The 27,327-nt window shown below is 45.1% G+C and overlaps 1 protein-coding gene across 1 annotated transcript in view; it reads right to left on the bottom strand.

The window, feature by feature from the left end:
* LOC133628545 (ubiquitin-conjugating enzyme E2 R2-like) overlaps positions 1 to 27,327 on the bottom strand; it is a 102,343-nt gene that overhangs the window by 7,781 nt on the left and 67,235 nt on the right. The window contains exons 2-3 of the mRNA XM_062016856.1: positions 16,077 to 16,163; positions 4,011 to 4,108 (exon numbers count right to left, since the gene is read on the bottom strand). Of these exons, the coding sequence (XP_061872840.1) occupies positions 4,011 to 4,108; positions 16,077 to 16,163 (185 nt within the window). The remainder of the gene's footprint in view (positions 1 to 4,010; positions 4,109 to 16,076; positions 16,164 to 27,327) is intronic.

The following is a 27,327-nucleotide window of genomic DNA, read 5'->3' as shown; positions in this document are numbered from 1 at the left end:
ATGCAATGGCACTTGGGCCAGTCCGGACAGGACCAGATGTTAAAAATGTGCTCTACACTGCAGCTGGGGAGAATGGCCCTACTTGGAGTCTTTGGCAGAGAGCACCTGGGGAGGGTCGAGGCCGACCCCTTGGGTTCTGGAGTCGGGGATACAGAGGATCCGAGGCCCGATACACTCCAACCGAGAAGGAGATACTGGCAGCATATGAAGGAGTTCAAGCTGCATCAGAAGTGATTGGCACAGAAACACAACTTTTCCTAGCACCTCGACTGCCGGTGCTGGGCTGGATGTTCAAGGGGAAGGCATTCCCTACGCATCATGCAACTGATGCTACATGGAGTAAGTGGATCGCACTGATCACACAACGAGCTCGCATAGGGAAGCCCAGTCGCCCTGGAATCCTGGAGGTGATCACAAACTGGCCAGAGTGTGAAAATGGTGAAATATCACCAGAGAAGGTGACACGTGTTGACGAGGCCCCATCGTATGATGAACTGTCAGAAGATGAGAAGCGGTATGCCCTGTTTACTGATGGCTCTTGTTGCCTTGTGGGAAGGCATCGAAGGTGGAAGGCAGCTGTATGGAGTCCCCTACGCAAAATTTCAGAAGCTGCAGAAGGAGAGGGTGAATCCAGCCAGTTTGCAGAGGTAAAAGCCATCCAGTTGGCTTTAGACATTGCTGAACGGGAAAAATGGCCAAGGATCTACCTCTACACTGATTCGTGGATGGTGGCAAACGCTCTATGGGGATGGCTACAGCAATGGAGACAGAACAACTGGCAACGACGGGGCAAACCCGTCTGGGCTGCCCCAGTATGGCAGGACATTGCTGCTCGAATGGAGAAACTAGTTGTGAAGGTGCGCCATGTAGATGCTCACGTACCCAAAAAGCGGGCCACAGAAGAACATCTGCATAACCAGCAAGCTGACAAGGCTGCTAAGATTTCTCAGATAGATCTGGATTTGCAACATAAGGGGGAGTTATTTTTAGCTCGATGGGCCCATGACAACTCAGGTCATCAAGGCAGAGATGCCACCTATAAATGGGCTCGCGATCGAGGGGTGGACTTAACCTTGGACACTATTGCACAGGTTATCCATGAGTGTGAGACATGTGCTACAATTAAACAAGCAAAACGATTGAAGCCCATATGGTATGGAGGACGATGGCAGAAATATAAATACGGAGAGGCCTGGCAGATTGATTACATCACACTGCCACAGACTCGCCAAGGCAAATGCCATGTGCTCACAATGGTGGAGGCGACCACCGGCTGGTTGGAAACATATCCTGTAGCTCATGCCACCGCCCGGAGCACCATCCAGGGCCTTGAAAGGAAAGTCCTCTGGCGACATGGCACCCCAGAAAGAATTGAGTCAGACAATGGGACGCACTTCAGGAACAACCTCATAGATGCCTGGGCCAAAGAGCATGGCATTGAATGGGTTTATCATATTCCCTATCATGCACCAGCCTCAGGAAAAGTTGAGAGATACAATGGGTTATTGAAAACCACACTGAAAGCGATAGGAGGTGGAACTTTCAAGCATTGGGATACACACTTGGAAAAGGCCACCTGGTTAGTCAACTCTAGAGGATCTGTCAATCGAGCTGGCCCTGCCCAATCAGGACCCTTACATATTGTAGAAGGGGACAAAGTCCCTGTGGTACATATAAAAGACATGTTAGGGAAGGCAGTCTGGGTGTGTCCTGCTTCAGGTAAAGGCAAACCCACCCGTGGGATTATTTTTGCTCAGGGACCTGGGTGTACTTGGTGGGTGATGTGTAAGGATGGGAAGACCCAATGTGTGCCTCAAGGGAATTTAATTCTGGGTGAGAATAATCCGTGAATTAAATTGTATAATGATAGCTGTTGAATGTCACGATTCCTATAGTTGCTCTATGTTATGTATATGTAGGTGATTATGATGTGTAAACCTAGACATGACGTGTAGATGGTATAGAATAAGGGGTGGAATGTCCTGGTTTGATTCAGGATAGAGTTATTTCCCGTGAGGAACCAGGAAAGGGCACAGCCTGAACAGCTGACCCAGGCTGGCCAGCAGGTATTCGATACCATCCTAACCGTCATGCCCAGGGTACAGGTGGGGGCTGGCCGGAATAAGCTCTTGCCCCGGTATAAGCCCTTCCGGGGGGGCGCGCGGGCTCTCGGTCGCCGGTCGGGAGCGGTCGCTTACGTCGGGTCCCGGGTGGTGAGCAATTGTATCACTCACCAGTTTTCTTTGTAATATTCCCTTGTCTTTGTTATAGTTGTTACTCTTCAATTTCCCCAGTAAACTGTTCTTATTTCAACTTACGCGGGCTCTTTTACTTTTTTTTTTTCCTCCCTCTCCGATCCCCTCCGCATTCCGTCGAGAGGGGGAGGGGGAGGAGTCGCGGTTTTCTTCCCCTTTGCTCCGGCTGGGCAAAACCACAACAAGAAACTATCCAGATCTTGTGCAGCCCCCCCCCCCCCCCCCAAAAAAAAAAAGAGACCTAACAAAAATGGGCATCAAAAGGGAAACAAAGCAATAATGAGGCAGGGCATCATCCATCTTCACAAGACACACATGTGCCAACATCTTGAATATTGTGCTCAGTTCTGGCCTGCAAACATCAAAAGAGAGAGGGGAGATATGGAGAAGGGCAACTAAAATGAATCAAAAAGCCTCAACTTTAAGCCCTGCCACCACTTTCTCAGCTTTACAGGACTCAGGATGCAAGAAAAGCAGTTTTCTGCCACACAGATCACAGATGCATTCCTTCACCTCTTACTGGAAGTTTGCCATATTTACTTATGCCTGCCTCATCTAGCTCTGAGTGATGGGAAAGCCCATACTGATTGTGTTCAAAAAAATTCATGAGCATATTTGACAATTAGAAGTGGAAACACAGGTGCTCCCCAAGTCAAAGAATGACATTCCTTCCCCCTTCAGACACTTCAAACCACAGTTATCTGTAGTAAGTGGTCAATACTCAGCAGAATTTACCAAATTCAGCAGCTGAAGAGAAGCCCTGGGTTACACAGGAAGCTCCTTACAAGCTTTTTCCCCTCCCACAACTTCAGCCTCCTGGCTGAGCCTTGCAAAGCCAGATGGGACCCTAGCAGGATGTGTTTCTGCATTTTGCCCAAGGAGGGATGCTGGTAGCAGGCTGACAGTTAAGGACAAGTTTTATTTCCATTTGCTGATACAGCCAAGGAATGTTTTCTCCCCAAATTATCACCCTTAAGCTCAACATGCTCCAAGAGAGTAAGAACCAAAACTTGGACCATGGTAAGGCAGAGCAGAAATCAGAGTGGTTTCTCAGAACTAGCACCATGAGAGGTTTTCTGTCAATCTTTAAGGTTGTATATAATGAAATGCTCAAAATGCAGGTGCAATAAGTAATTAATGCCCAAATCTGTTTCCTAACTAGGAGTTGAGGCTTGTTACCTAGTCAGTTCTTTATTGGCAGCATTTTGTAATGAGAATGAAATTCAGCCAGTGTTTAAAAAAAATAAATAAATGGAGAAGTGGAGAAGTCAGCCTTGAATGTCTCTGATACTCAGCAATCCTTTGGGTTTTTGTGTCAGGAACTGTCTAACTGCTCAAGATACCAGGACAGGAGACAAGAGACAAATACTGGAAGGCAAACAGTAGGTAAGATTATATACAGTGTTATTCCTACTGGGCCTGAATACTCAAAAATATTCTTTTCCACTAGTGGTGTCTAAGAGTTTGAAAAAAATCTAAGTGTAGGATAACATGGCCTGGGAAAAGCTAGAGCATTTGAAATAATTTGCTTTAAGTGTGTGAAACCCTGTGAACAGGACAAAAGGCTCCACACTGTTGGCTCAAGATCAGGACACAGCACTTCAGTATCTTCAGTCTAGTTCCTACTTGATTCAAGCCCTAAAAAAATCCCAAAGTCTTAAATTCCCTCCCAAGCGTCTCCCACCACAGGCCTTAGTCTTGAAGAGAGAGATAATAGGCTTTTGAGGTCACTGTTGTCCATCAGATTCATATTACCTGACATTTTGGGTAGGGTTCCACCTCTCAGATGGCAGCTCTCCACTTTGAGGGTCATCTACAGGTGGATGAAGAATTGAAATACATACATCTCCATTCTGCAAGATAGAAACCAAAGCTGAGAATCACCTGGCTCAAGGCAGAGGTCTAATGATTTAACTCCATCACTATGGCTATGTTGAGTAGTTTAACCTTGATATGAACACCCTGTCAGTAAAAATAGGCAAGAACTGGAAATGGTTCTCAATTCTTCCTTCAAAAGTTTCCCCCATTAAACAACATTAGTCTGCAAATTGGTACAAAACAATCTCAAGTCAAGAGGTTTATAGAATGTAACAAAGCAAGTAAAACCAGTAATAAAGTCACATAAAACTAAACTGGTCTCCAGATAACAAGTACTGTTAGTGATAGAAATGAGTTTTAGTTACGGGAGACCCAAAATAGGGTTAAAATTTTCTTAAATTCCCAGTAGTAGCTGAGTTAGCTACAGGAATTTCTGGATGTAAGGGTTTAGCCCTCTCTATTAGCTCAGGTATCAAAAAAAGGCTTCTCCCAGGACAGGAAGAGGCTGAACAGAGTGTAGGACAGGCTTATGCTGCTCCCCAAGGACACAGCTGGGGAAGTATCAGGTGAAAAAAATAAGAGATGCTCTCTGAAGGTTTCACCGAACAGCTCTTCCAGCCAGCAAGAGGAAAAATATTCTGGCAGCATATGGAAACCATATAGCCACATAATCCTCAAGCTGTGTTTTACTCACCAGTGTTATAGCCTCAATATAGATTTAAAGCTCCATAATGTCTACCATTTATAAACACTTTAAGAAGCCTGTAAAACCCATTCTCCATTAGCTACACCACTGACAATTATTTCATAGGAGTGCTGTAGCAGTCCTCACCACAGCTGGTATTCTCCACTCAAGTTGACTCCAGGGACTTGTGAGGTCCCAACACCTTAGTGCAGGATGAGCTGAAAGTGCAGATGGGGCCCAAGGCAGACAGCTGCTGGGATGACTTAAGAGTTCCCATAGGCAGCCCCACAGCTCATGCTGTCCTTTGTCACCCTGATCTAAGGCAGAAATTGATGACAGGAACAAAAGAAGCTGCAGATCAGTTCTGAGAGACAGCAGGCACCTGGGTCTGTGCCCACATCCCAAGCAGCAGCTCACCTGAAGGGCCTCCCAAAACCATTTCAACTCGCCTTGACAAACAATGACAGTTGTTTTATAGCCAAGTGAGATCCTACTTCAATGTTGGAGGTTTATGATTGGTATCCAGACCTCAGTGGCTTGCTAACCCTGCCAAGTATACTAATCTAGCAAGCCTTTATCATTTTGAAGCAAGTTCTTGTCAAGAAAACAATTAGGCACAACAATGTAGCACCTGGAGCTGCTGAAGAGAATCATAGAATCATTTCAGCTGGAAGAGATCTTTAAGATCATCAAGTCCAGCCTCTGTCCCAACCCTATCAACCACTAGACCATTTCCCTAAGTGCAACATCCACCTGTCTCTTAAACACCTCCAGAGACGGTGATTCCACCACCTCCCTGGGCAGCTGTTCCAATGCCTGAAAACTCCTTCAGGAAAGAAATTCCTCCTCATATCCAGCCTGAACCTCCCCTGTCACAACTTGAGGCCATTTCCTCTTGTTCTATTGTTTGTTACTAGGGAGAACAGACCCACCTCCGCCTTGCTACAACTTCCTTTCAGGTAGTTGTAGAGAACAATAAGGTCTCCCCTGAGGCTCCTTTTCTCCAGGCTAAACAGTCTCAGATCCCTCAGCGGTTCCTCATATGAGATGTGCTCCAAATCCTTTACTAGCTTGGTAGCCCACCTCTGGATCCTCTCTAGCTGTCATGGTTTGACATGACAGCCTTCTCTGGTAAGGGGGAAGGGGCATTAAAGATGGCTCCTGTAAGTAGTTGCTTGAAACTCTCCCCAGCTCTGAGCCAGACCCACTGCTGGGGCTGAGCCAATTAGACGCCTCCACGATCACTTTTTAAGAAGAAGCCAAAAGAGGAGGCTTCTTCCTGTTTCTTCCTTCTTCTGTTTCTTCTTTTTTGGCTGATGGTGGTGCAAGAAGTGGGAAGAGTGAGAGAAACGACCATATGGACTCCAAGGTCAGTGATGAAAGAGAGGAGGAGGTGTGCTGGAGCAGAGATTTCCCTGCATTCTACGGAGAGGACTGGTAAAGCTGAGATTTGTTTGCATTTTGCTAAAGACCCTGCATCAGCAGCAGAGACTTATTTTGATAATGACCCTGTATCAGGGGCAGAGACTCATTTTGCTAAGAACCCTGAGCCAGGAGCAGTGATTTACTTCATTAAAGACCCCGTGCCTGAGGCAGTGACTATAGCTGGAGAAGGCTGTGTCCCGTGGGAGGGACCCAATATTCACAGAAGCTGTGACTGTGGGGAGGAACCCATGCCAAAGAAGCTCATTAAAATTATGCCCAGAAGAGGCCTTGTCCTGAAGGAGGGACCCTGTATCTGCAGAAGCTGCAACCATGGAGAAGAATCCACGCCAGAGATATTCACCGAGGACTGTGTCCTGTGTGAGGGACCCTGTATGGGCAGAAGCCGCAGCTGCTGGGAACAACCCACACCAGAGAAGTTTGTTAAGGACTGTTTCCCGGGGGAGGGACCCCATGTTGGAGCAGGGGAAGAATGCAAGAAGTCATCCTCCTCTGAGAAGAGAGAATCAGCAGAGCCCATCTATGAGAGACTGACCACATCCTCCATTCTCTACCCTCCCTGAGCTGTTGAGGGGGGAGGAGGTAGAGATATCAGGAGCAGTGAGCTGGGCCCGGGAAGAAAGGAGAGGTGGGGGAGGGAGATCTTAAAGTGCTGGTTGTCATTTTCTCATCATCCTACTCCCTTTTTGCTTTTGTTCCATTCTGTTTCTTGTAGGTAGTAGAATAAACTTTTCTACTTTCCTCTCTAGGTCTGTTTTGCCCAGAATCATAATTGGCAGTGAGCTCTCCCTGCCCTTGTCTTAATCCACAACAACCTTGCTTATCTTTTTAGTCCCATTTCACTGAGGCCTCTGCCATCCTAATGAGGGTGAGGGTGAATGGGGGGCACCGGGCAAGAGACTGTCATGGTGTTCCTGTGCTAGCTGGGCCAAACCACAACACCAGCACCTCAATGTTCTTCTTGTAGAGAGGGGCCCAAAACTGGACATAGTATTTGAGGTGTGGCCTCACCAAAGCCAAGTACAGGGGAATGATCACCTCCCTACTCCTACTGACAACACTATTCCTGATACAGTCCAGGATACCATTGCCCTTCTTGGCCACATGGGCACACTGCTGGCTCATGTTCAGCTGTTGTCAACCAACATTCCCAGGTCCCTCTGCCTGGCAGCTTTTCAGCCACTGCTCCCCAAGCCTGTAGTGCTGCTGGGGATTGTTGTGGCCCAAGTGCAGGACCCGGCCCTTGGCCTTATTGAAACTCATGGCATTGGCCTTGACCCAGCCATCCAGCCTCTCTAGATCTCTCTGTAGAGCTTCCCTACCCTCAAGCAGATCCACACTTCCACCTAGCTTGGTGGCATCTGTAAAGTTACTAAGGGTGCCCTCTATCCCCTCATCCAGATCATTAATAAATATGTTAAACAAGAGTGGCCGCAGTACTGAACCCTGGAGGACACCACTCATGACCAGCTGCCAACTCCATTGACCACAACTCTTTGGACTCAACCGTGTAAACAGTTTTTTGCCCAGGAAAGTGCTTGGTTTTTTTTCCCCTGATTTTAAGCCAAATCTCCCTATTCAGCCAGGCTGGTCTTCTTTGCCTTTGGCTCGTCTTACACCATGTCGGCATGGCCTCTTCCTGGGCCTTTAAGATTTCCTTCTTAAAAAGTGTCCAGCCTTCCTGGGCTCCTATACACTTCAAAACTGACTCCCAAGGGATTCTATCAAGTAACTTCCTAAACAAGTCAAAGTCTGCCCTTCAAAAGTCCAAAGTGTCAGATTTGCTGCCCCACCTCCTAACATTTCTATGAATAGAGAACTTAATAATTTTATGGTCGCTGTTCCCCAGACAGCCTCCAACTGCCACATCTTTCACAAGACCTTCTCTGTTCACAAACAAGAGGTCCAGCAGGGCGCCCTGCCTGGTCGGTTCACTTACCACTTTTGTAAGGAAGCTATCCTCTACACATTCCAGGAATCTCCTGATTTGTTCCCTCTCTGCTGTGTTGTATTTTCAGCAGATAGCTGGGAAGTTGAAGTCCCCAACAAGAACAATGGCAACTGACCGTGAGATTTCCCCCAAGTACTTATAGAATGTTTCATCTACCTCACTACTCTGGTTGGGAGGTCTATAGCAGACTCCTACTATCAGCTTTATTGGGCGGTCTATAGCAGACTCCTACTATCAGCTTTATTGGGCTTGCCCCTTAACCTAATCCAAACACTCTCAACCCCATCGTCACTACACTTAAGTTCTGAACATTCATAACAGTCCCTAACATACAAGGCCACCCCACCGCCTCTCCTTCCCTGTCTGTCCCTCCTGAAGAGCTTGTAGCCATCAACTGTGGCACTCCAGTCATAGGAGGTATCCCACCACGTTTCTGTGATAGCCACTATGTCATAGTTTTCCTGTTGCATTGTGGCTTCAAGCTCCCCCTGTTTGTTGCACATACTCCGTGCATTGGTATAGATACACTTCAGATGAGATAATGATCCCAAAACCTTCTGTGCATGTGGTGGCCATTTCCTACCAGATGCTTCTCAGGTGTTTCTCTGACTTCTAAATCATCAACAGTCCTTGCCTCTTCATTTCTCATTATATGCCTATCCCTTGTATCCACCGAGAAGGCAGTCTTCACTATCACACCATCCTACGAGCTCTGGCATGCTTCCCTTTTAGGAGTCACACAGGCTTGTGCAATATACAAATATTTTAATATGATTTTAAGGTGAAGCTAACTTAAGTTAAGATTATGTTCACAGCCTATTCTAGTTTTATTAATTATTTCCATGAGTTTAACGTAGTGTCATGGGTTTGTGTGGAGACACTTTTTGCTTGGTAACAGGGGAAGGGAGCTGCAGTGCTGGTCCCCGTAAGCAGTTCTCAAATCATCCCCTGACTCTGAGGTGGACCCACCTCCAGTCTATCTGGGCCAATCTGGAGCCTCTGCTATGACTGTTTAAGAAAGGAAATCTGCAGTGGAAGAGGAGGTGACCATGTGGATCCCATAGTCAGAGAAGGGGGAAAGAAAGAGGAGTGAGTGTGCCCGGATGGACAGGAGATTGTGTGAGGAGGTAGCTATGGTGCAGGCTGTGCCGGAGTGCTTGCGGGCCCCAGAGCAGACCCACACAGGAGGCAGAGAGGAGCTGCAGCCATCGGGATGAATGCATGTTGGAGTGGCCTGTGCAGGGCTGTCTAGTCTGTGTGGGACCCTGTGCTGGAGCAGGGAGGACCAGCGAGGAGCTCACCTGCCCTGAGGAGAGACAAACGGCAGGAGCCATTGTGAAAAGACTGACTGAAATCCCCCTTCCCTGCCCCTCTGCACCATTTGGGGGGGGGGGGGGAAGAGGTAAAGATAACCAGGATGAGGGCTCTGAGCCTGGTGTGAAAAATATTGATGTTGCTTTTGCAGAATTAGAAGGAAATTAAGACAAGGAATTCCGACTGGTATCTGCCTCTGTGTAATGTAAATCAGTGGACTGACCATGACTGCTGTCTGCCTCTGTGTAATGTAATTCAGTGGACTGACCATAAGACTGTTATCTGTTTGTTTGTAATGTTAACTAGAGTTTTAAATCTCAGGACTGTGGGGAATGGGTGATAATATACAAAAATCAGACATCCCCCGAGTTGTAAACCTTGGAGTACCTAATCAATGGGGAAACGAGGGAGGGACCTTGCGGCCAGGATAGGGAATAAAAAGCCAAACATTGTATCTGTCAGGTGTGCCTACTAGCTAGGACACCCGCTCTTGCAAGAACGCTTAATAAAAGTGCTTCACTGCAGAGTCTGACCTGGTCTTTCGCCAGAAAGCTTGTTTTGTTTCTCACACTGGTAAGAGGGGAGAGGTGGGGAGAAGGTGGTCTTAAAGGGCTGATTGTGTTCATTATTGTACCACTCTGTGTTGTTTTCTCTTTGTTATGATTTTTTTTTTGTTTTATGGTTTTGGTTGTTGGTGGACTAAATTTATGGGTTTTTTCTTACCCAAGTGGAGTAGTCTTGTCTGTTTTGCCAGGGGACCATAAGTAGCAATTAAGCCATCACTGTCCTTAGGAAGTTCCAAAGGCCCTTGATACTTATGGCTGATTGTGGTCCTTTGTTTGTAGATGGGCCTAAACCAGGACAACTAGTTTTTTCTTTAATCATCTCCTGAGAGAATGCAGTGCTGGTGGCCAGGAGAAAGCATCGCAGCACTCAAAAGAAGTTCAAGTGATCAGGTCAGCAGCATGTGGACAAGCAGATATTTGGCAATATGAAAACAGAGGGAAGCAAGGATGTGAGAAGTTTCCCTCTTGCAACAATGCTACATTTGGGAATTCAAATAGCACTACCTTAGAGTTTGGAAGAGTAAAGGTGTTGTGGGGCCTGATGAGATCAGCACAAGTTTTTAGGGATCTACATAGTTGATGGGAAAGCCTTTTCCCATGTACGTTTTTGAAGATATAAACAAGGAGGGCAGAATATTCATCTGCCAATGGGAAATGGCCTATACTATTAGGACTGAGAACTGTGATGTCAAAAACAAAGAACAAAGAATTGAGTATTTTACTAATACTCAATTAGATGACCCAAATAAACTGGAGATGGGGCAACTAGGCAAGTTACTCAAGTCTCCTTGCTCAGAACTGGAATGTCAGCCCCAACCTCTGTTTCTGGTCTCCCCAGCACATTGTGCAAAACTACTGCTTGCTTTCATCTTCCTCACAATAAAAGATTTTATTTCCTCACTCCCCCCTGAAAAACCCTCAAACCTCAAGGCCTTTGCTGATTTATTCTCAGTTCAATTTGGAGTTATCCTAGCGTTCCCTATCTTCACTGCTTAAATGTTGTTTAGCAACATTTAGCAGCCCGCAATTTCCTTCAGATTCCCTCAGCTCTAAGAAATACTGCTATGAACATAAAGTACAAAGCTGCAAGCTGGAGTATTTGAAGAGTAACTCCAAAATACACCCATAGAGTTTTGGGTTAGCTTCTCCTACCTTCAGTTGTTTCTTGAGCACATTTTTCATCTTTCCCACCAGGGCTGGGAGAAGTCCTTCCCAAGGCTGATTTTGTATATACCATTTTGATAACCATTTCCCACTTAACTCCTGCATAAGATTTTCTGAGTTCAGAATCAACATCCACAGTATGGATCTGCAATGATCTGCAGCTCTCAAAGTTGTCTTTAATTGTAGATCAAACTCCCATGTAACTGAAATACAGCTTTAAAGAGAAACACCATCCTTGGCTACATACAAGATTCAGTCCCCAAGCTTAGGGCAATCGTCCTGAGCATCCAGTAATTAAAGCTGATCACTCTCCCATTCCCCACTGAAGTGGAGGCTGTTGGCCATTTATTAGCAAGCCATCACTGCAGTTTTCACCATGACACTTGAAGCAGCTCATTCCAGGCTGGACATATAGTTGCAACAATTTGTCAGACAAGGATCTTGCAGCCAAGGCATCAACTGAAGCCATCATTGGTTCACAGCAAGGAATAAAAGTGATAGTCCTGTTTTGAAGTGAGTCCAAAGAAAGCCTCCAGAACTCCTCATGGGAAGATCTGTGATAAAGTTGTAACCAGATAATATATCATAGAAGAGAGATTAAAATAGTATACAGTAGGCATAGGTAGTTTGTAGTTAGAACCTTGGAGGTCTTCAAGACCCGCCTGGACATGTTCCTATGTGACCTGATCTAGGTGAACCTGCTTCTGCAGGAGGGTTGGACTAGATGATCTCTAAAAGTCCCTTCCAACCCCTACCATTCTATGATGATTCTACTATTAACATGGTATTGATAATACTATTAACATGATATTGACTGAAATAAACATGGACTCAGGACAGACATGCCATTCTCTTAAAGGATGTCCCAGAATAGTAATAGGTTTCTCTACCTGAGGTGTAGAGATCATTATCAACAACTTGATGGGGTGGGCCCAGTCACTCTAACCACTGTACTCAGACCATCAGGGTGGGCCTGGTTACTTTACAGGTATGGCTTGTTAACAACTATTTTCTTGAAGAAGGATCAGAGACTGATAAGGATGGTGTCATGGTTTAGCCCAGCTAGCAAAGAAGCACCAGTCTCTCCCTCACTGCTCCCATTCACCACCTTAGGATGGCTGGAGGCCCCAGTGAAATGGGAGGAAAAAGATAACCAAGGATGTTGTGGATTGAGACAAGGGCAGGGAGGGCTCTGCCAATTACGGTTCTGGGCAAAACAGATTCCACCACTCACTGGAGAGGAAAGTAGGTGTCCTAGTTTAGGCCCATCAGGGAACAAAAGACCACGATTAGCCTCAAGTACCAAAGACCTGAAAATTGCCAAAAGGCAGGGAGGGCTTAATTGCTGCTTATGGTCCAGGACAAAACAGACCAGGCTACTCCAACCAGCAAGTTCGCTGATGGCACCAAACTGAGAGGACTGGCTGATTCCCCAGAAGGCTGTGTTGCCATTCAACTTGAGAGCTGTGCAGAGAGGAACCTCATGAGGTTCAAGAAGGACAAGTGCAGTCCTGCATCTGGGAAGGAACAATCCCACGCACCAGTACAGGCTGGGGGTTGAACTGCTGAAGAGCAGCTCTGCAGAGAGAGACCTGGGAGTCCTGATTGATAATAAGCTAAATATGAGCCAGCAATGTGCCCTCGTCGACAAGAAGGCCTATGGCATCCTGGGATGCATCAAGAAGAGTGTGGGCAGCAGGTTGAGGGAGGTTCTTCTCCCTCTCTACTCTGCCCTGGTGAGGCCTCATCTGGAGTACAGTGTCCAGTTCTGGGCTCCTCAGCTCAAGAGGGACAGGGAAGTGCTGGAGAGAGTCCAGCGCAAGGCCACCAAGATGATCAGGGGACTGGAACATCTTTCATATGAGGAAAGGCTGTGGGAACTGGGGCTGTTTAGTCTGGAGAAGAGGAGACTGAGGGGAGATCTTATTAACATTTACAAATATCTAAAGGGTGGGTGTCAGGAGGTTGGGACATCCCTTTTTTCTATAGTAGCTAGCAACAGGACAAGGGGTAATGGGATGAAGCTGGAACACAAAAAGTTCCATTTAAACATAAGAAAAAACTATTTAACTGTGAGGATGAGGGAGCAGTGGAATAGGCTGCCCAGAGGGGTTGTGGAGCCTCCTTCCTTGGAGGTCTTCAAGACCTGCCTGGACATGTTCCTATGCAACCTGATCTAGGTGACTCTGCTTCTGCAGGGGGGTTGGACTAGATGATCTCTAAAGGTCCCTTCCAACCCCTACCATTCTGATTCTATGATTCTATGATACTCGACTTGGGGAAGAAAATAGAAAATAATTTAATCCAACTAAAGCATGACCATAAAACCCCAAAACATAAGAAACACAAAACAACACGGAATGGTACAAAGATGAAGAGTATAACCAGCCCTTTAAGACCACCTTCTCCCCACCCCTTCCCTCTTCCCGGGTTCAGAGCTCTGATCCTGGTGTCTTTATCTGAACATTCAAGGGGGCAAGGAATGGGGTTTCAGTCAGTCTATTCCTGATGGCGTCTGCCATTTGTCTCTCCTTCAGGGCAGGCAGGCTCCGCACCAGTGCTCCCTGCACCTCCGTGGGGTACCTCACACACACAGCAGCCCTGCACGAGCAGTTCCAATGTCTCTTCATCCCAAAAGTTACATCTCCTTTCTGCCTCTCGTGTGGGTCTGCTCTGCGGCCCACAGGCTCTTCAGCATGGCCTGGGCCATGGCCACCTCCTCACACAGTCTCTTGCCCATCCAGGCGCACTCACATGGAGCTGCTAGTGGCTCTCAGTCCTGCCACTGCCCTCCATGGGTTGCAGGGGTACAGTCTGTGTTCTCACCATGGGTTGCAGAGGGGTCTCTGGTCTGGTGCTCCTCCTTCCTTCCTCCTTCTCTGACTGTCAGGTCTGTATGGTTGCCTCCATCTTGTACCACTCTTACACCTCCTCCCAAGCACTTCAAATTCCCGTCCTTAAATAGTGATCACAGAGGCGCCAGACTGGCCCAGCTGAGTCTGAACCCAAGAGCCGGGGGAAAGTCCAAGAACTTTTTACCGGGTCTTCACTGCAACCCGCTCCCCCTGTTACCAAGCAAAAGCTGCTCCTTGCTAAACCATTCTTTCCTCACTGACCTTGGAGTCTGCATGGTTGCTTCTCTCTCTCTCTTGCTTCCCACTCCTTGCACCATCACCAGCCAGAAAAAAAGGGGGGACAGAAGAAGGAAGAAGAAACAGGAAGAAGCCTCCTCTTCTGGCTTCCTCTTAAAAAGTGATCGTGGAGGCGTCTCATTGGCTCAGCCCCAGAAGTGGGTCTGGCTCAGAGCTGGGGAGACTTTCGAGCAACTTCTTACAGGAATCATCTTTACAGCCCCTTCTCCCTTACTAGAGAAGGCTATCACGTCAAACCATGACATTCCACTCCTCACCTTCATGAATCACTTTTTAAGGAGATGTTAAAAATCCACCCCTCATCCATTACCACAAGTAGAACCATGGAAAAACTCATCAGTCAGCAGCACAGTTCATGTTTTGCCCATTATCTCTTACAATTAATATTCTTATCTCAAATTTCATCTCCAATGCTCCAAGCCCCATAGACTTGTGCCCCACGTTATGCACCAAAAATGTCATGGTTTGGCCCAGCTATCAAAGAAGCACCACAACAGTCTCTCACTCGGTGCCCCCCATCTACCCTCACCCTCATTAGGATGGCAGAGGCCCCAGCAAAATGGGAGGGAAAAGATAAGCAAAGTTGTTGTGGATTAGGACAAAGGCAGGGAGGGCTCGCTGCCAATTACGGTTCTGGGCAAAACAGACTCCAGTACTTGACTTAGAGAGGGAAGTAGGAAAGTTTATTCTACTCAAGTCCATTTCTGATTCTTTCCAGCCTGGATTTAAGAACCCTCTAAAATTTCCAGTGCTCATGGCATGAGGCTTCGGTTGGGGCTACCTGCTGCAGTTGCAGGTATGAGAACAGTTCTATCCCTGACTACAAGAACAGCATTTCCTACAGCATTCAGATTTAACCGTCCAACCATGATGCTGACAGTTAACACCAACAGCTAACCATTTCAGTTATGGCTAGAGAAATTTAGTACCTTTAATACTTCCAGAAGTTTAAAGAAGTAGAAAACTGCCTGTATTGGGTCTGGGGTGGTGGTGATTTTCCACAGCAGCCCTTGTAGTGCTATGCCTTCTGTTGGTAGCTAAAATTGTGTATTGATATCACATCAATGTTTTGGCTATTGCTCGTGCAGCATCAAGGCTGTCCCTCCAGCATTCCTTCCTCACCTTCATCAGTAGCTGTGGGTGGGCAGGATCCTGGGAGGGGTCACGGCCAGGACAGCTGATCCAGGCTGACCAAGGAGACGTCAGCTCAGCAATATAAACTGGGGGAGAGGAGCAGGAAGGGGGAGGCATTTATGATTCACTTTTGCCTTCCAAAGCAACTGTTACGCGTACTGAAGCCCTGCTTCTCAGGAGGTGGCCGGACATCGCTGCTGATGGGAAGTAGAGAGTAACAGTTTTATTTGCTTTTGCTTCGCTTCTCGCGCGCGTGGCTTTGCTGTTTCTTTATTAAACTGCTTTTATCTCAGCCTGTGAGACTTCCATCTTATTTTCTCCCCTCCCTGGCTTCCTTAGGAGGGAGATGATAGAGCGTTGTGGTGGGCATCTGGCATCCAGCCAGGGTCAAACCACCATAGCCTTTTTGGCGCACAATGTGAGTCTCATGCTCTCCAAAAAGAACAGTAGCAAAAACATTGATGTGCTATCAATACACATTTTTAGCTACCAACAGAAGGTACAGCACTACAAGGGCTGCTGTGGAAAATCATCACCACCCCAGACCCAATATACCGCCTTTCATGTCTGAAAGTTATTTAAAAAACACCTTACCTCATAAATGTTGGGGTGCCACATTTTGGTCAGGAATCTGAAGGTAGGTGGTGAATATGGATAGTCAATAGGAAATTTAATGTGAGCCTGGAAAAAAAAAAGCAAAATATTTTAGTTACTATATAGAACAAGAGAGATCAACAAGCAATGATTATAGTGAAAAAAAATGAAAAAGCCAAGTTCAATTAAGGCCATTAGATTGCTCATTCCATGTGTGCCCATGTGGCCCCACAGTATAACTTTACACAACTTCTTATGAGAAAAAAAACTAATTGAACAAGAAAAAACTGAATATCAGTATTGATATGGGCTGGGAGTGTTCAGTAAAGAATCCAGAAGGCCTCTACCATATCCTAATTCAACAAACAGTATTCAACAACTGTTAAACAGGGTGTAAAATAATTGAAAAGCTGACAATTAAGATACTATTGCTGCCTTTCTGGGTTCAGAAACAGGCTAAAAACGTTTGCTAAGGTGAATAGACTTGTTTTACATTTGTCAGTGCAAATATTTTAAGCTATTCTTTTTGTGAAGAAAAATATTTATATACTTGCTCTAGTGAAATGCAAAGTTTTTTTGCCTGCCTTGTGCAAGAGTTAAACTGATCTGTCTACGTATGTTCCTAATCATAGAATCATAGAATGGTAGGGGTTGGAAGGGACCTTTAGAAATCATCTAGTCCAACCCCCCTGCAGAAGCAGAGTCACCTAGATCAGGTCGCATAGGAACATGTCCAGGCAGGTCTTGAAGACCTTCAAGGAAGGAGACTCCACACCCTTCCTGAGCAGCCTGTTCCACTGCTCCCTCATCCTTACAGTAAAATAGTTTTTTCTTATATTTAAGTGGAACTTTTTGTGTTCCAGCTTCATCCGATCACCCCTTGTCCTGTTGCTAGCTACTATAGAAAAAAGGGATGTCCCAACCTCCTGACACCCACCCTTTAGATATTTGTAAATATTAATAAGATCTCCCCTCAGTCTCCTCTTCTCCAGACTAAACAGCCCCAGTTCCCACAGCCTTTCCTCATATGAAAGATGTTCCATTCCCCTGATCATCTTGGTGGCCCTGTGCTGGACTCTCTCCAGCACTTCCCTGTCCCTCTTGAGCTGAGGAGCCCAAAACTGAACACAGGACTCCAGATGAGGCCTCACCAGGGCAGAGTAGATGGGGAGAATAACCTCCCTTGACCTGCTGCCCACAGTCTTCCTGATGCATCCCAGGATGCCATAGGCCTTCTTGTCGACGAGGGCACATTGCTGGCTCATGTTTAGTTTATTATCACCCAACACTCTCAGGTCTCTCTCTGCAGAGCTGCTCTCCAGCAGTTCGACCCCCAGCCTGTACTGGTGCATGGGGTTGTTCCTCCCCAGATGCAGGACTCTGCACTTGTCCTTGTTGAACCTCACGAAGTTCCTCTCTGCCCAGCTCTCAAGCTGGTTGAGATCCCGCTGAATGGCAGCACAGCCTTCTGGTGCCAGATCTCCCAGTTTGGTGTCATCAGCGAACTTGCTGAGGGTACACTCTGTCCCCTCATCCAGGTGGTTGATGAAGATGTTGAACAAGATTGGCCCCAAAACGATCCCTGTGGAACTCCACTGGCCACAGGCCTCCAACTCGATTCTGTGCCATTGATCACCATCCTCTGGGCTCTGTCATTCAGCCAGTTCTCTATCCACTTCGGTATCCGCTGCTCTCCCCTCATCTAGCCAGCTGGTTATGCACTCATAGAAGGCTATCAGGTTGGTCAAACAGGATTTTCCCTTAGTGAATCCATGTTGACTCCCCCTGATAACCATCTTTTCCTTCATATGTTTAGTGATAATACTCCATTTCTTGCCACCAAAAGAATTCCATAAGTTTGTTTAATAAACCAGAGCAACCAGGAAAAAGAGGCAGGAGGACTGTGTGGATGAATAAAGAACTACTGGAAATACTCAACAAGCAGAAAAAATCTCAACTATCTAAGGTGGAAAAAGGGGCTGGATTTCTTGGGAAGAGTACAGGAATTTGCTAGAGTATGCAGGGAGAAAAACCAGGAAGGCCCTTTTGGAATTAAAACTAGCAAAGGAAATAAAGGAAAGCAAGTAGGGGTTTTTCAAATACATCATTAGCAAAAAGAAGATTAGGGAGAATGTGGGCCTGCTGCTAAACACAGGGGGTGTCCTGGTGACAGAGGATGCAGAGAAGGCTGAACTATTGAATGCCTTCTTTGCTTCAGTCTTTACTGCTAAGGCCGGCCCTCAGGAAGCCCAGTCCCTGGAGAATAGTAGAATAGTCTGGAGAAGTGGAGACATTCCCTTGGTGGATGATGATAGTGTTAAGCTTGGGTAAGCTTAACACCCACAAATCTATGGGACCTGACAGGATGGACCTATGAGTGTTGAGGGAGCTGGCTGATGTTATTACTAAGCCTTTCCATCATTTCCGACCAATTGTGGAGGATCTGCAAGGTGCCTGAGGACTGGAGAAAGGCTAATGTCACTCTAGTCTGCAAAAATGGCAAGGAGGACGACCTGGGAAACTACATACCAGTCAGTCTCACCTCCATGCCTGGAAAAGTGATGGAACAACTCATCCTGGATGCCATCTCTAAACACGTGAAGATGATTATCAGGGGGAGTCAATCCAGGGGAAATCCTGTTTGACCAATCTGATAGCCTTCTATGAGTGCATAACCGGCTGGCTAGATGAGGGGAGAGCAGCAGGTATCTTTGACTTCAGCAAGGCTTTTGACACTGTCTCCTATCACATCCTCATCAGAAAGATCAGGCAGTGTGGCTTGGATGAGTGGACAGTGAGGTGGATCTAGAGCTGGCTGAATGACAGAGCCCAGAGGGGAGTGATCAATGGCACAGAATTGTGTTGGAGGCCTGTGCTCTGCTAAAAACACAGGGCAGGTCTTCCTGCAGTGACCTGCAGCAAGAGGAAGGGAATATTTATAGTATGGTAAGTGTAAATCATAGCACTGTGCAGTAATGTTACACAACTTTGCCTTTCTCAGCGCAGCAGGCAATTCTTTTGATATTTCAAGTTGCCATACCAGCCTTTATTAAAACAAGGGATATAGTTTTCTAGGAACTGAACAGCAGGACCTAGAAATTGCTATTGAAATTTTATCTACTGGCTGGCTGCCACAGAAGGCAACTATGCAGTCCTGCTACTCATTTTTCAGCCACTGCATTACTGACCATTGCCCTTGTTTGGAGTTAGTCACAGGTAGTTAGTTAATCTAGGCAATCACAGAATGGTAGAGATAGGGGTTTGTCCTGGGTTTGGCAGGGATGGGGTTAACTTTACCCAGCCGCCACAAGGGGGCGTGGTCAGGCCATTCAATACCGTGCTGACATCATGCTCAGGATATAAGGGCAGCTGCCAGGCAGCGCCCATGTTGCAGCACGTGTGGGAACTGCAGTAACTGCAGCTTCTCCGTCGGGCTGAGGGTCAGGCTGCGGGCGGTGAGCAGTTATACCGGGCATCGCTCGTTTTATGTATTCCTTGCCCGTCATTATAACTCCTTATTCTTTGTGGTGTTCTATTAAATTGTCCTTATCTCAACCCACAAAACTCTAGACTTCTCTCTTGATTCTCTTCCCCATCCTGCTGAGGTGGAAGGAAGTGAGTAACTATGGTTTGGTTATTGTCAGGCAGGGCTAAACCGTATGAATCACAGAATCGCAGAGAAACCTGTGTTTGAGACACAAAAGTATGTTTTCATGTTAATGCATAATGATGCACCTGTCACCTCCATTATCATAGACTACTTCAAACAGATGAAGTTGAAATTTGAAGCCAAAGTGCTTTGGATCATACATGCCCATCCTTGCTCCTAAGGCTATTGTTTCTATGGTAACAGGTTGTCATGGGTTTGTGTGGAGTTTCTTTTTGCTTGGTAACAGGGGGAAGGGGTTGCAGTGCTGTCCCCACAAGCAGCTCTCAAAACATGCCCCAGCTCTGAGGTGAACCCATCTCCAGCCCAGCCGGATCAATCTGGAGCCTCTGCCATCATTATTTAAGAAGGGAAATCTGCAGTGGAAGAGGAGGTGGAGGAGTGGTACAAGATGGAGGTAACCATGCAGACCCCAGTCACAGAAGGGGGAAGGAAGGAGGGGTAAGAGAGCAGAGACACCTCTGCAGCCTAGGGCGAGAACACAGGCTGTATCCCTGCAACCCATGGAGGGCAATGGCAGGACTGAGAGTTACCAGCAGCTCCAGGTGAGTGTGCACGGATGGGCAGGAGACTGTGTGAGGAGGTGGCCATGGTGCAGGCCGTACTGGAGAGCCTGCAGGCCCCAGAGACCCATGCAGGAGGCAGAGAGGAGCTGCAGCCCTCAGGATGAATGCACTCGGGATGAGGGGCCTGTGCAGGGCTGTCCAGACTGTGAGGGACCCCATGCTGGAGCAGGGAGAACCAGCGAGGAGTCTGTCTGCCCTGGGATAAGACAAACAGCAGGAGCCATAGGGAAAAGAAATACAAGGAAGAATTTCTTCACTGTGAGGGAACACTGGAACAGGCTGCCCAGATGGGTTGTGGAGTCTCCTTCTCTGGAGACATTCAAAATCCACCTGGATGACTTCCTGTGTAACATATTCTAGGTGGTTCTGCTCTGGCAGGGAGGGTTGGACAAGATGATCTTTCAACATCCCTTCCAGCCCTTGAGATTCTGTGACTGAAACCCCCATTCCCTGTGTGTTGTAGGCCCTCCCCCTCCATTCACAGGGAGGAGGTAAAGATAAGCAGGATCAGGGCTCTGAGCCTGGGAAGAAAGGAGGGGTAGGGGAAGGTGGTCTTAAAGGGCTGGTTGTGCTCTTCATCATTGTATCACTCTGTGGTGGTTTCTATTTGTTATGTTTTTGGTTGGTGGTGGATTAAATTAATGTTTGTTTTCTTCCTCAAGTTGAATAGTCTTGTGTGTTTTGCCCAGACCATAAGTGGCAATTGAGCCTTCCCTGTCCTTAGGAAGTTCCAAAGGCCCTTAGTACTTATGGCTGATCATGGTTCTTTCTTCCTAAATGGGCCTAAACCAGGACTCAGGTTTTGGGTGTTTATCACTAGTGAGGAGCCAAATTCAAGCAGCATTCAGCATTCTGTTGTTCTCTACCTCTTTTTACACCTGCCTTGTGCTTTAGGTGATTTGGAGCTCATGAAAGGGCTAAAAAGCCCCAAGGACAAAGATGATGCAATAAATACTTTAATCAAACATATGTTCCCTTTAGGTCCTTGAGAAGATAGTGAGCACAAGCCCTTTTATAGATAATTTAGCTCAGCTTGTCAGTACTGTTTGCATTAAAGGAAACTCAAAGAAAAGTAGATTTTAAAGGTTGCCGAGAGACATTCTTTAGGATAAGCTACAAAACAGGTAAAAAGTGCGACTGTGCAGAATCAAAAAAAAGTCAACTAGTAGACAAGTGAAGAAGACTATCAGAGATCACCAGAGGACCCCCAAAGACCACAACTGTGCATGCTCATCAGACATTTGCATGTATTAACGAATTCTCAGAAATTCTGTGAATATGTATGACTCTGGTATATAATCTCTGGAGATTTTCCAAATCATTGGAGCACTTATGCTGGAGCTATCCCCAGTGCTGCAATAAAGAATGCCTCATAATAACAACCTTTAGTTGTTTTTGTGTTCTTTTATCTGAACTCTTACCCAGCCGCACCTAGCCTCCCACTTTGGTGAGGATGGTTAGAAAGCAAGGGGGTTTGAGAGACCAATTTGTTTCACTCACACTATTACAATCAGTGTAGCTTTACTCATGAGCAGCAATGACTTCATTGACAGTAAACTGCACTGCAAGGGATGAGAATTAACGATGAATCATAGCTCATTTAGCTTTTCAAAGACAGACACTCCCCAAATTCTACAATATTTTTGAAGTGCTGAAGTCTCAATTTGAGCTTTGGCCTCCTTAGGAAAGGGAGCCTGGCTCAAATGTTCATGTTTAATTCATTTACTGACTTAAATACAGACATCTATCATAAGTATAAAAAGAAAAAAAAAATCAAAACAGAGGCAGATCCCTGAGGTCTGCCAAGTATTAAGCTGCTACTCTTCACACTATGAAGTACCCTTGCCTGGGCTGGGTGACAAGAGCAGCTGCCACAAGCCTGAATCTGCCAGTGTCAGCTCCTGCAAATACACATGTAACTGCTACATTACATCAGGCAGAAGTCTATCTCTTATACTAAACATCTGCTTTAAAAAATCAGCCCTGCTGCTGTAGTCATAAGGACAAGATACTTAACTGCTTTGGCCTTCAGTGGCTCCAAAGTGCTACTGTTTGAACCACATCAAGTTGCCTTGTGTTAGGTACCATACAGAACTTATGCTCCCAACATGGCTCTAAGGAAACAGCTACCAAAACAACACATCCCTTCACATACAGTCCTCCTCTCCTGCAGATCACCTTGCTGCTATAGCAATCGTGCTCCAATTAAAAAGCTAGTTATACATGGCTAGACAAAAACTATTTACAAAGTGTTTTTTCTTGATTATTGTTAATACATGGATGCTTAAAAAGACATCTTTCAGGCCAGATGGCTACACAAGGTAAAATACAACACTAAAGTGAAAGCTAGCATTGACATTTCTACTTATGTTCCAACTAGTTGCCATGTCAATGACTAATACATCATCTAGATAAAGACAGAATCCTCAGTTTACTGAAATATCTCCTGAAAGAGCCAGCTAAAGGGTGCAAAGCAGGTTGATTCATCTGCAGTGCAGCAAGATATTTAAGGTATCCTTTATACTTCTGATAAAAGGAGAGGCAGTGCAAGTGAGCTACTCAGTACATGAACAAACATACTTGAAATTCAAGCTTCCATCTAATTAATTATAATAATTTACATTAAGTTTGAAGGCATATAGTGTAAGAGTAGCAGTCTGGAATGATCACTTCAGACTATCATAGCTCAAGAAGATATTAAGATCAAGACATTTAATGAGTGATGTAAGATGAGAATACAGGTAAGGGGTCCGATTATTTGGACTTAGAAAAGTGGATCTTGTAGTAAAGTCAGAGGAAAGTTGTACAACTGTGTGGCTAAAAGCAACTCTTAAATAGTTCTAACACTGTGCAGTATTGCCTACCAGTATCGAGTAAGGAATTGGAGGGAAGTTAAAACTCATTTGATTTTTCTTCCTGTATTTAAGCATGTCATAGAAATGATTCTTGAAGTGGACTTCAGAAGAAATTTATGGGTAATCACTTATCTGCCACACGAGTATCATATCAGACAAGAGAAGACAAGATCTATGGTAGAGTGACAGTGTGCTTTTAGTGAGAACTGGAGTGTGGATGAAGAAAAGCCTCCAAGCAACAGTGGGGGAAAAAAACCAGAGCAGTTTAAGTTGAGCAACAAGATGAACTGCAGCAGCTGATTGACAGTAAGAGCTGTTGCACGGGGTACTGCATCTATGGCTACAGATATTTGTAGGAACAGGTGATACCTCAAGAAAAAAAGCAGAGAACTTCCAAGACAGAGCAAGTTTTCTACTGTGAGATATTGCTTTCTTAGACCCTTCTGTTGATTTTTGGATAACTTATTTTTCAGCTTTGCCCTTCCTTTTCAATGTCTTGAAGTTTAAGAATGCTAGCTGAATGCTTAGAGAAACAGATTAAAAAAAAAAAATAACCTTCCAATGGGTCCAGTAGCCACACAGCACCTTTTTATTTTGATGCCTCCACAGACACAAGTCTTGTTGCTTTCCTGCAAAGACTCATCTATAAAGCTCCTCCTCTTTCTAAATAATAGAAACACCACATGTTAATACCTGTGACTAGAGACCACTGATGCTTCATCTACAAAAATGCAGTGTCTTCACTAGCTACCATGCTCAAAAATGGTAGCATCCACCTGGTCATGAAATAACATATCAACCCAACTGTTTTTGCTAACTTGCTGATGCTAACTTGTAAACTGTGTCAGCTCATAGGTGAAGCCATTTAAGTATTAACCAAACTGTGTCTGCTATCTTGCAAATTGTGTCTGCTTGTGGAGTGAAGCTATCTGTGTAAGCTTATCTGAACTTTTAAGGTTCCTTGGATACCATGGAGACCAGATGTCTGCACAGCAGATAAGCCTGCAAGAGACAGTACTACAGCCTTGTTAATGAAGATAATGGGAAGAGGACTGGTTCAAGCTAGATGATATTTGTGAAACTGTGAAAAACAGCTTAAGGAGCATGCTCCAAGAGGGGAGGTAAAAAGCTCAGGGTGAGGAAGATGTGGGGCCTTCATCTCTGAAGATCACCAAAAGACCCTCCAGACATCATTGCACATGCTCTGCCTGGGAGGAGCTAATTGAAAGGACTTACTGGAACTAATTTGTATAGCCCTGCCTTTTCTAAGAAGTGTAATGAATACATGTATCTAGCCTGTATAAATGTAGAAAGCTTTGCTTTAAACAGTGCACACACTTGGTGGAACAACTCCCTGTGTGCCCAGCACTGCAATAAAGAATACCTGCTTGATAGTCACATTGGCTATTGAGTTTTGAATTGCACTTTCATGGCATTGGTCAGACTGTATAGAGCAAGAATCCAGTTTCCAGAGAAAAGTGGCACCCATACATCTGCAAAAACTTAAGAACTGCACACAGGACTTGCTTGTATGTGGAATAAGCTGAGTCTACCAAAACCTGGGAATAGCAAAACAGAAAATTCATCCATATTTGTATGTTAGACACAATACCATAATATATTCTTTCCTGTCTTACAGGACTAATTCTTGAAAATTTAGTCTCAAAGTTGTTAGGCTGTTTGAACAGAGCCTGTATCTCAGACACACTGCACCTGATGCAAGATGCCTTCACCCTATCAAATTATGATCCAGTAATAATAAATTTGCAGCAAAAGTTAACAGTGTATTGAGAAAACAAGCATAAGTACAGCCTTGTCATGGGAAATCTACCACAGACATACAAGGAAGTGTCTGAACCCTAAAATAATCTGTGTTGGTAATTATAGCCTTATCTATGCTGGGAAAAAAAATGTCAACATTAGAAGAAAATGCTTTAGCTACACTCATTATTACCAATATTTTCATGCTTGTCTTTTCCAGTTACTAGCAAGCAACACTACAAGCTTCTAGTCAACATCGCTTTGAAGTTCATCAGTAGTTACTGATCAGTATCTATTTCTAATTGTTGATTCAGGCTCAACCATACCATCAAGAGGATGGCTGATTAAGCTAAAAAAAAAAAGGTGTTATACACTGATGGATTCAGACATCTGCATGCTACGTAAAGCAGGAGTTGTTTCCTGAGCCTCTAGTAGACTATGAATTAACAAATGCTCAAGTACAAGTTAATAACCTTGCTGGTATTCACACTAGCCTAGGGATGAATTGCTCCTAGTCAGGTTGCCAGCAATCAGCATCTGAAAGCTGCACAATATTTGATACCAAGTAGGAGGATCTATGTAGTGACTCCATACAAGTTTTACCTTGCTTTGATTCAATAAAGGAACAAACCAGCTTGTTTCTTTTCCTCTTCAGGTTGTAGATAATATTTAGTACAAGATTTCTTGAATCAAAAATTCTGAAAGTTTCCTAGTACAGGAAGCAGTGTCTATACCTCATTTTTGCACTGAGTTACGCTGACACAATAGACCACTCTTTTAAAATAAATTGTGTCTATACACACAGAATGTATGTATGTTTAAGATTTGCACTGCAAAAGCACATCCTTTGAGCAATTTTACACAGACAATAGAGAAGTATCTTCCATAGGTACAAAGACTGGAGAATGCTTTGTTGCTAGAAAAGGACCTTTCCAGAGCATGAACTTTGTTTCACAGTATCAAATGGAAGAAGTTCTGTTCACACTCCATTTGGCAAGCCCAAGAACAGGTATCATTAGCTACCTAGTTCCTCCAATCTTGCAGCCTGTTGCAACCACACTGATCTGGCACATAAAAAATGGAAAGCTAGTTTCACTCTTTCAGGAAGCCCTGAAACTTTAAACTTTTTGATAAACATTAATACTGATGTAATACTTTTAGCCAAGCACAAAAGCAAAGAAACCCACATTTGATAATTTGCTTGCATCCACTCACATACCATTTAGGTTCCGGTAAAAGTCCTTACCGGCTCATGTAGCCTCAGGTACTGAACAAAACTGCCAACCTGTTGGTAGTTAAAAGGTTCAGACACCAAAAAGATTAATGATGTTTCAGTACGTCACAGAATCATAGAATGGTAGGATTGGAAGGGACCTTTAGAGATCATCTAGTCCAACTCCTCCGCAGAAGCAGGTCCACCTAGATCAGGTCACATAGGAACATGTCCAGGCGGGTCTTGAAGACCTCCAAGGAAGGAGCCTCCACAACCCCCCTGGGCAGCCTGTGCCACTGCTCCTTCACCCTCACAGTAAAATAGTTTTTTCTTATATTTAAGTGGAACTTTTTGTGTTCCAGCTTCATCCCATTACCCCTTGTCCTGTTGCTAGCTACTATAGAAAAAATGGATGTCCCAATCTCCTGACATCCACCATTTAGATATTTGTAAATGTTAACAAGATCTCCCCTCAGTCTCCTCTTCTCCAGACTAAACACCCCCAGTTCCTGCAGCCTTTCCTCATATGAAAGATGTTCCATTCCCCTGATCGTCATGGTGGACTCTCTCCAGCAGTTCTCTGTCTCTCTTGAGCTGAGGAGCCCAGAACTGGACACGGGACTCCGGATGAGGCCACACCAGGGCAGAGTAGATGGGGAGAATAACCTCCCTTGACCTGCTGCCCACACTCTTCTTGATGCATCCCAGGATGCCATTGGCCTTCTTGGCCACAAGGGCACATTGTTGGCTTTCCAATAACAATTGCAGACTAGACAAAGTACTTCAAAGGTATAGTTTTTTTAGCAGCCAAAAGATTTGTTGGTCTCTATCTTACTCTACATATCAGGAGTCCTAAGGAATATTTCAACAACAACAAAAAAATCAAGTTATTAACAGAATTGATGCTGATTTTTTTCCCCCAAATACTATCAGAAGTTATACAGTTGTTTCAAAACAAACTTAAAAGCCATCTACACATGACCAGTATGTTTACAGTGATTGCTACTTATCAGTTTGCTTTAGAAGATATGGGTATAAGGAAACAGGCATTCTCTGCCTAATATATTAAAAGCTAAGCATCATCATATATTATTTAAATTATAAATATAATAAACCATGCTGCTACATTAGATTTCTGGCTGAAAATTATACTGCAATTGACTGAAGTAAAATAATTTTTTTCCCATCC

The sequence above is a fragment of the Colius striatus genome, chromosome W (assembly GCF_028858725.1).
Source record: "Colius striatus isolate bColStr4 chromosome W, bColStr4.1.hap1, whole genome shotgun sequence".
Lineage (NCBI taxonomy): Eukaryota > Metazoa > Chordata > Aves > Coliiformes > Coliidae > Colius > Colius striatus.
Note: the sequence above shows the minus strand (reverse complement) of the source record. Positions and strands in the feature narration are given on the sequence as shown.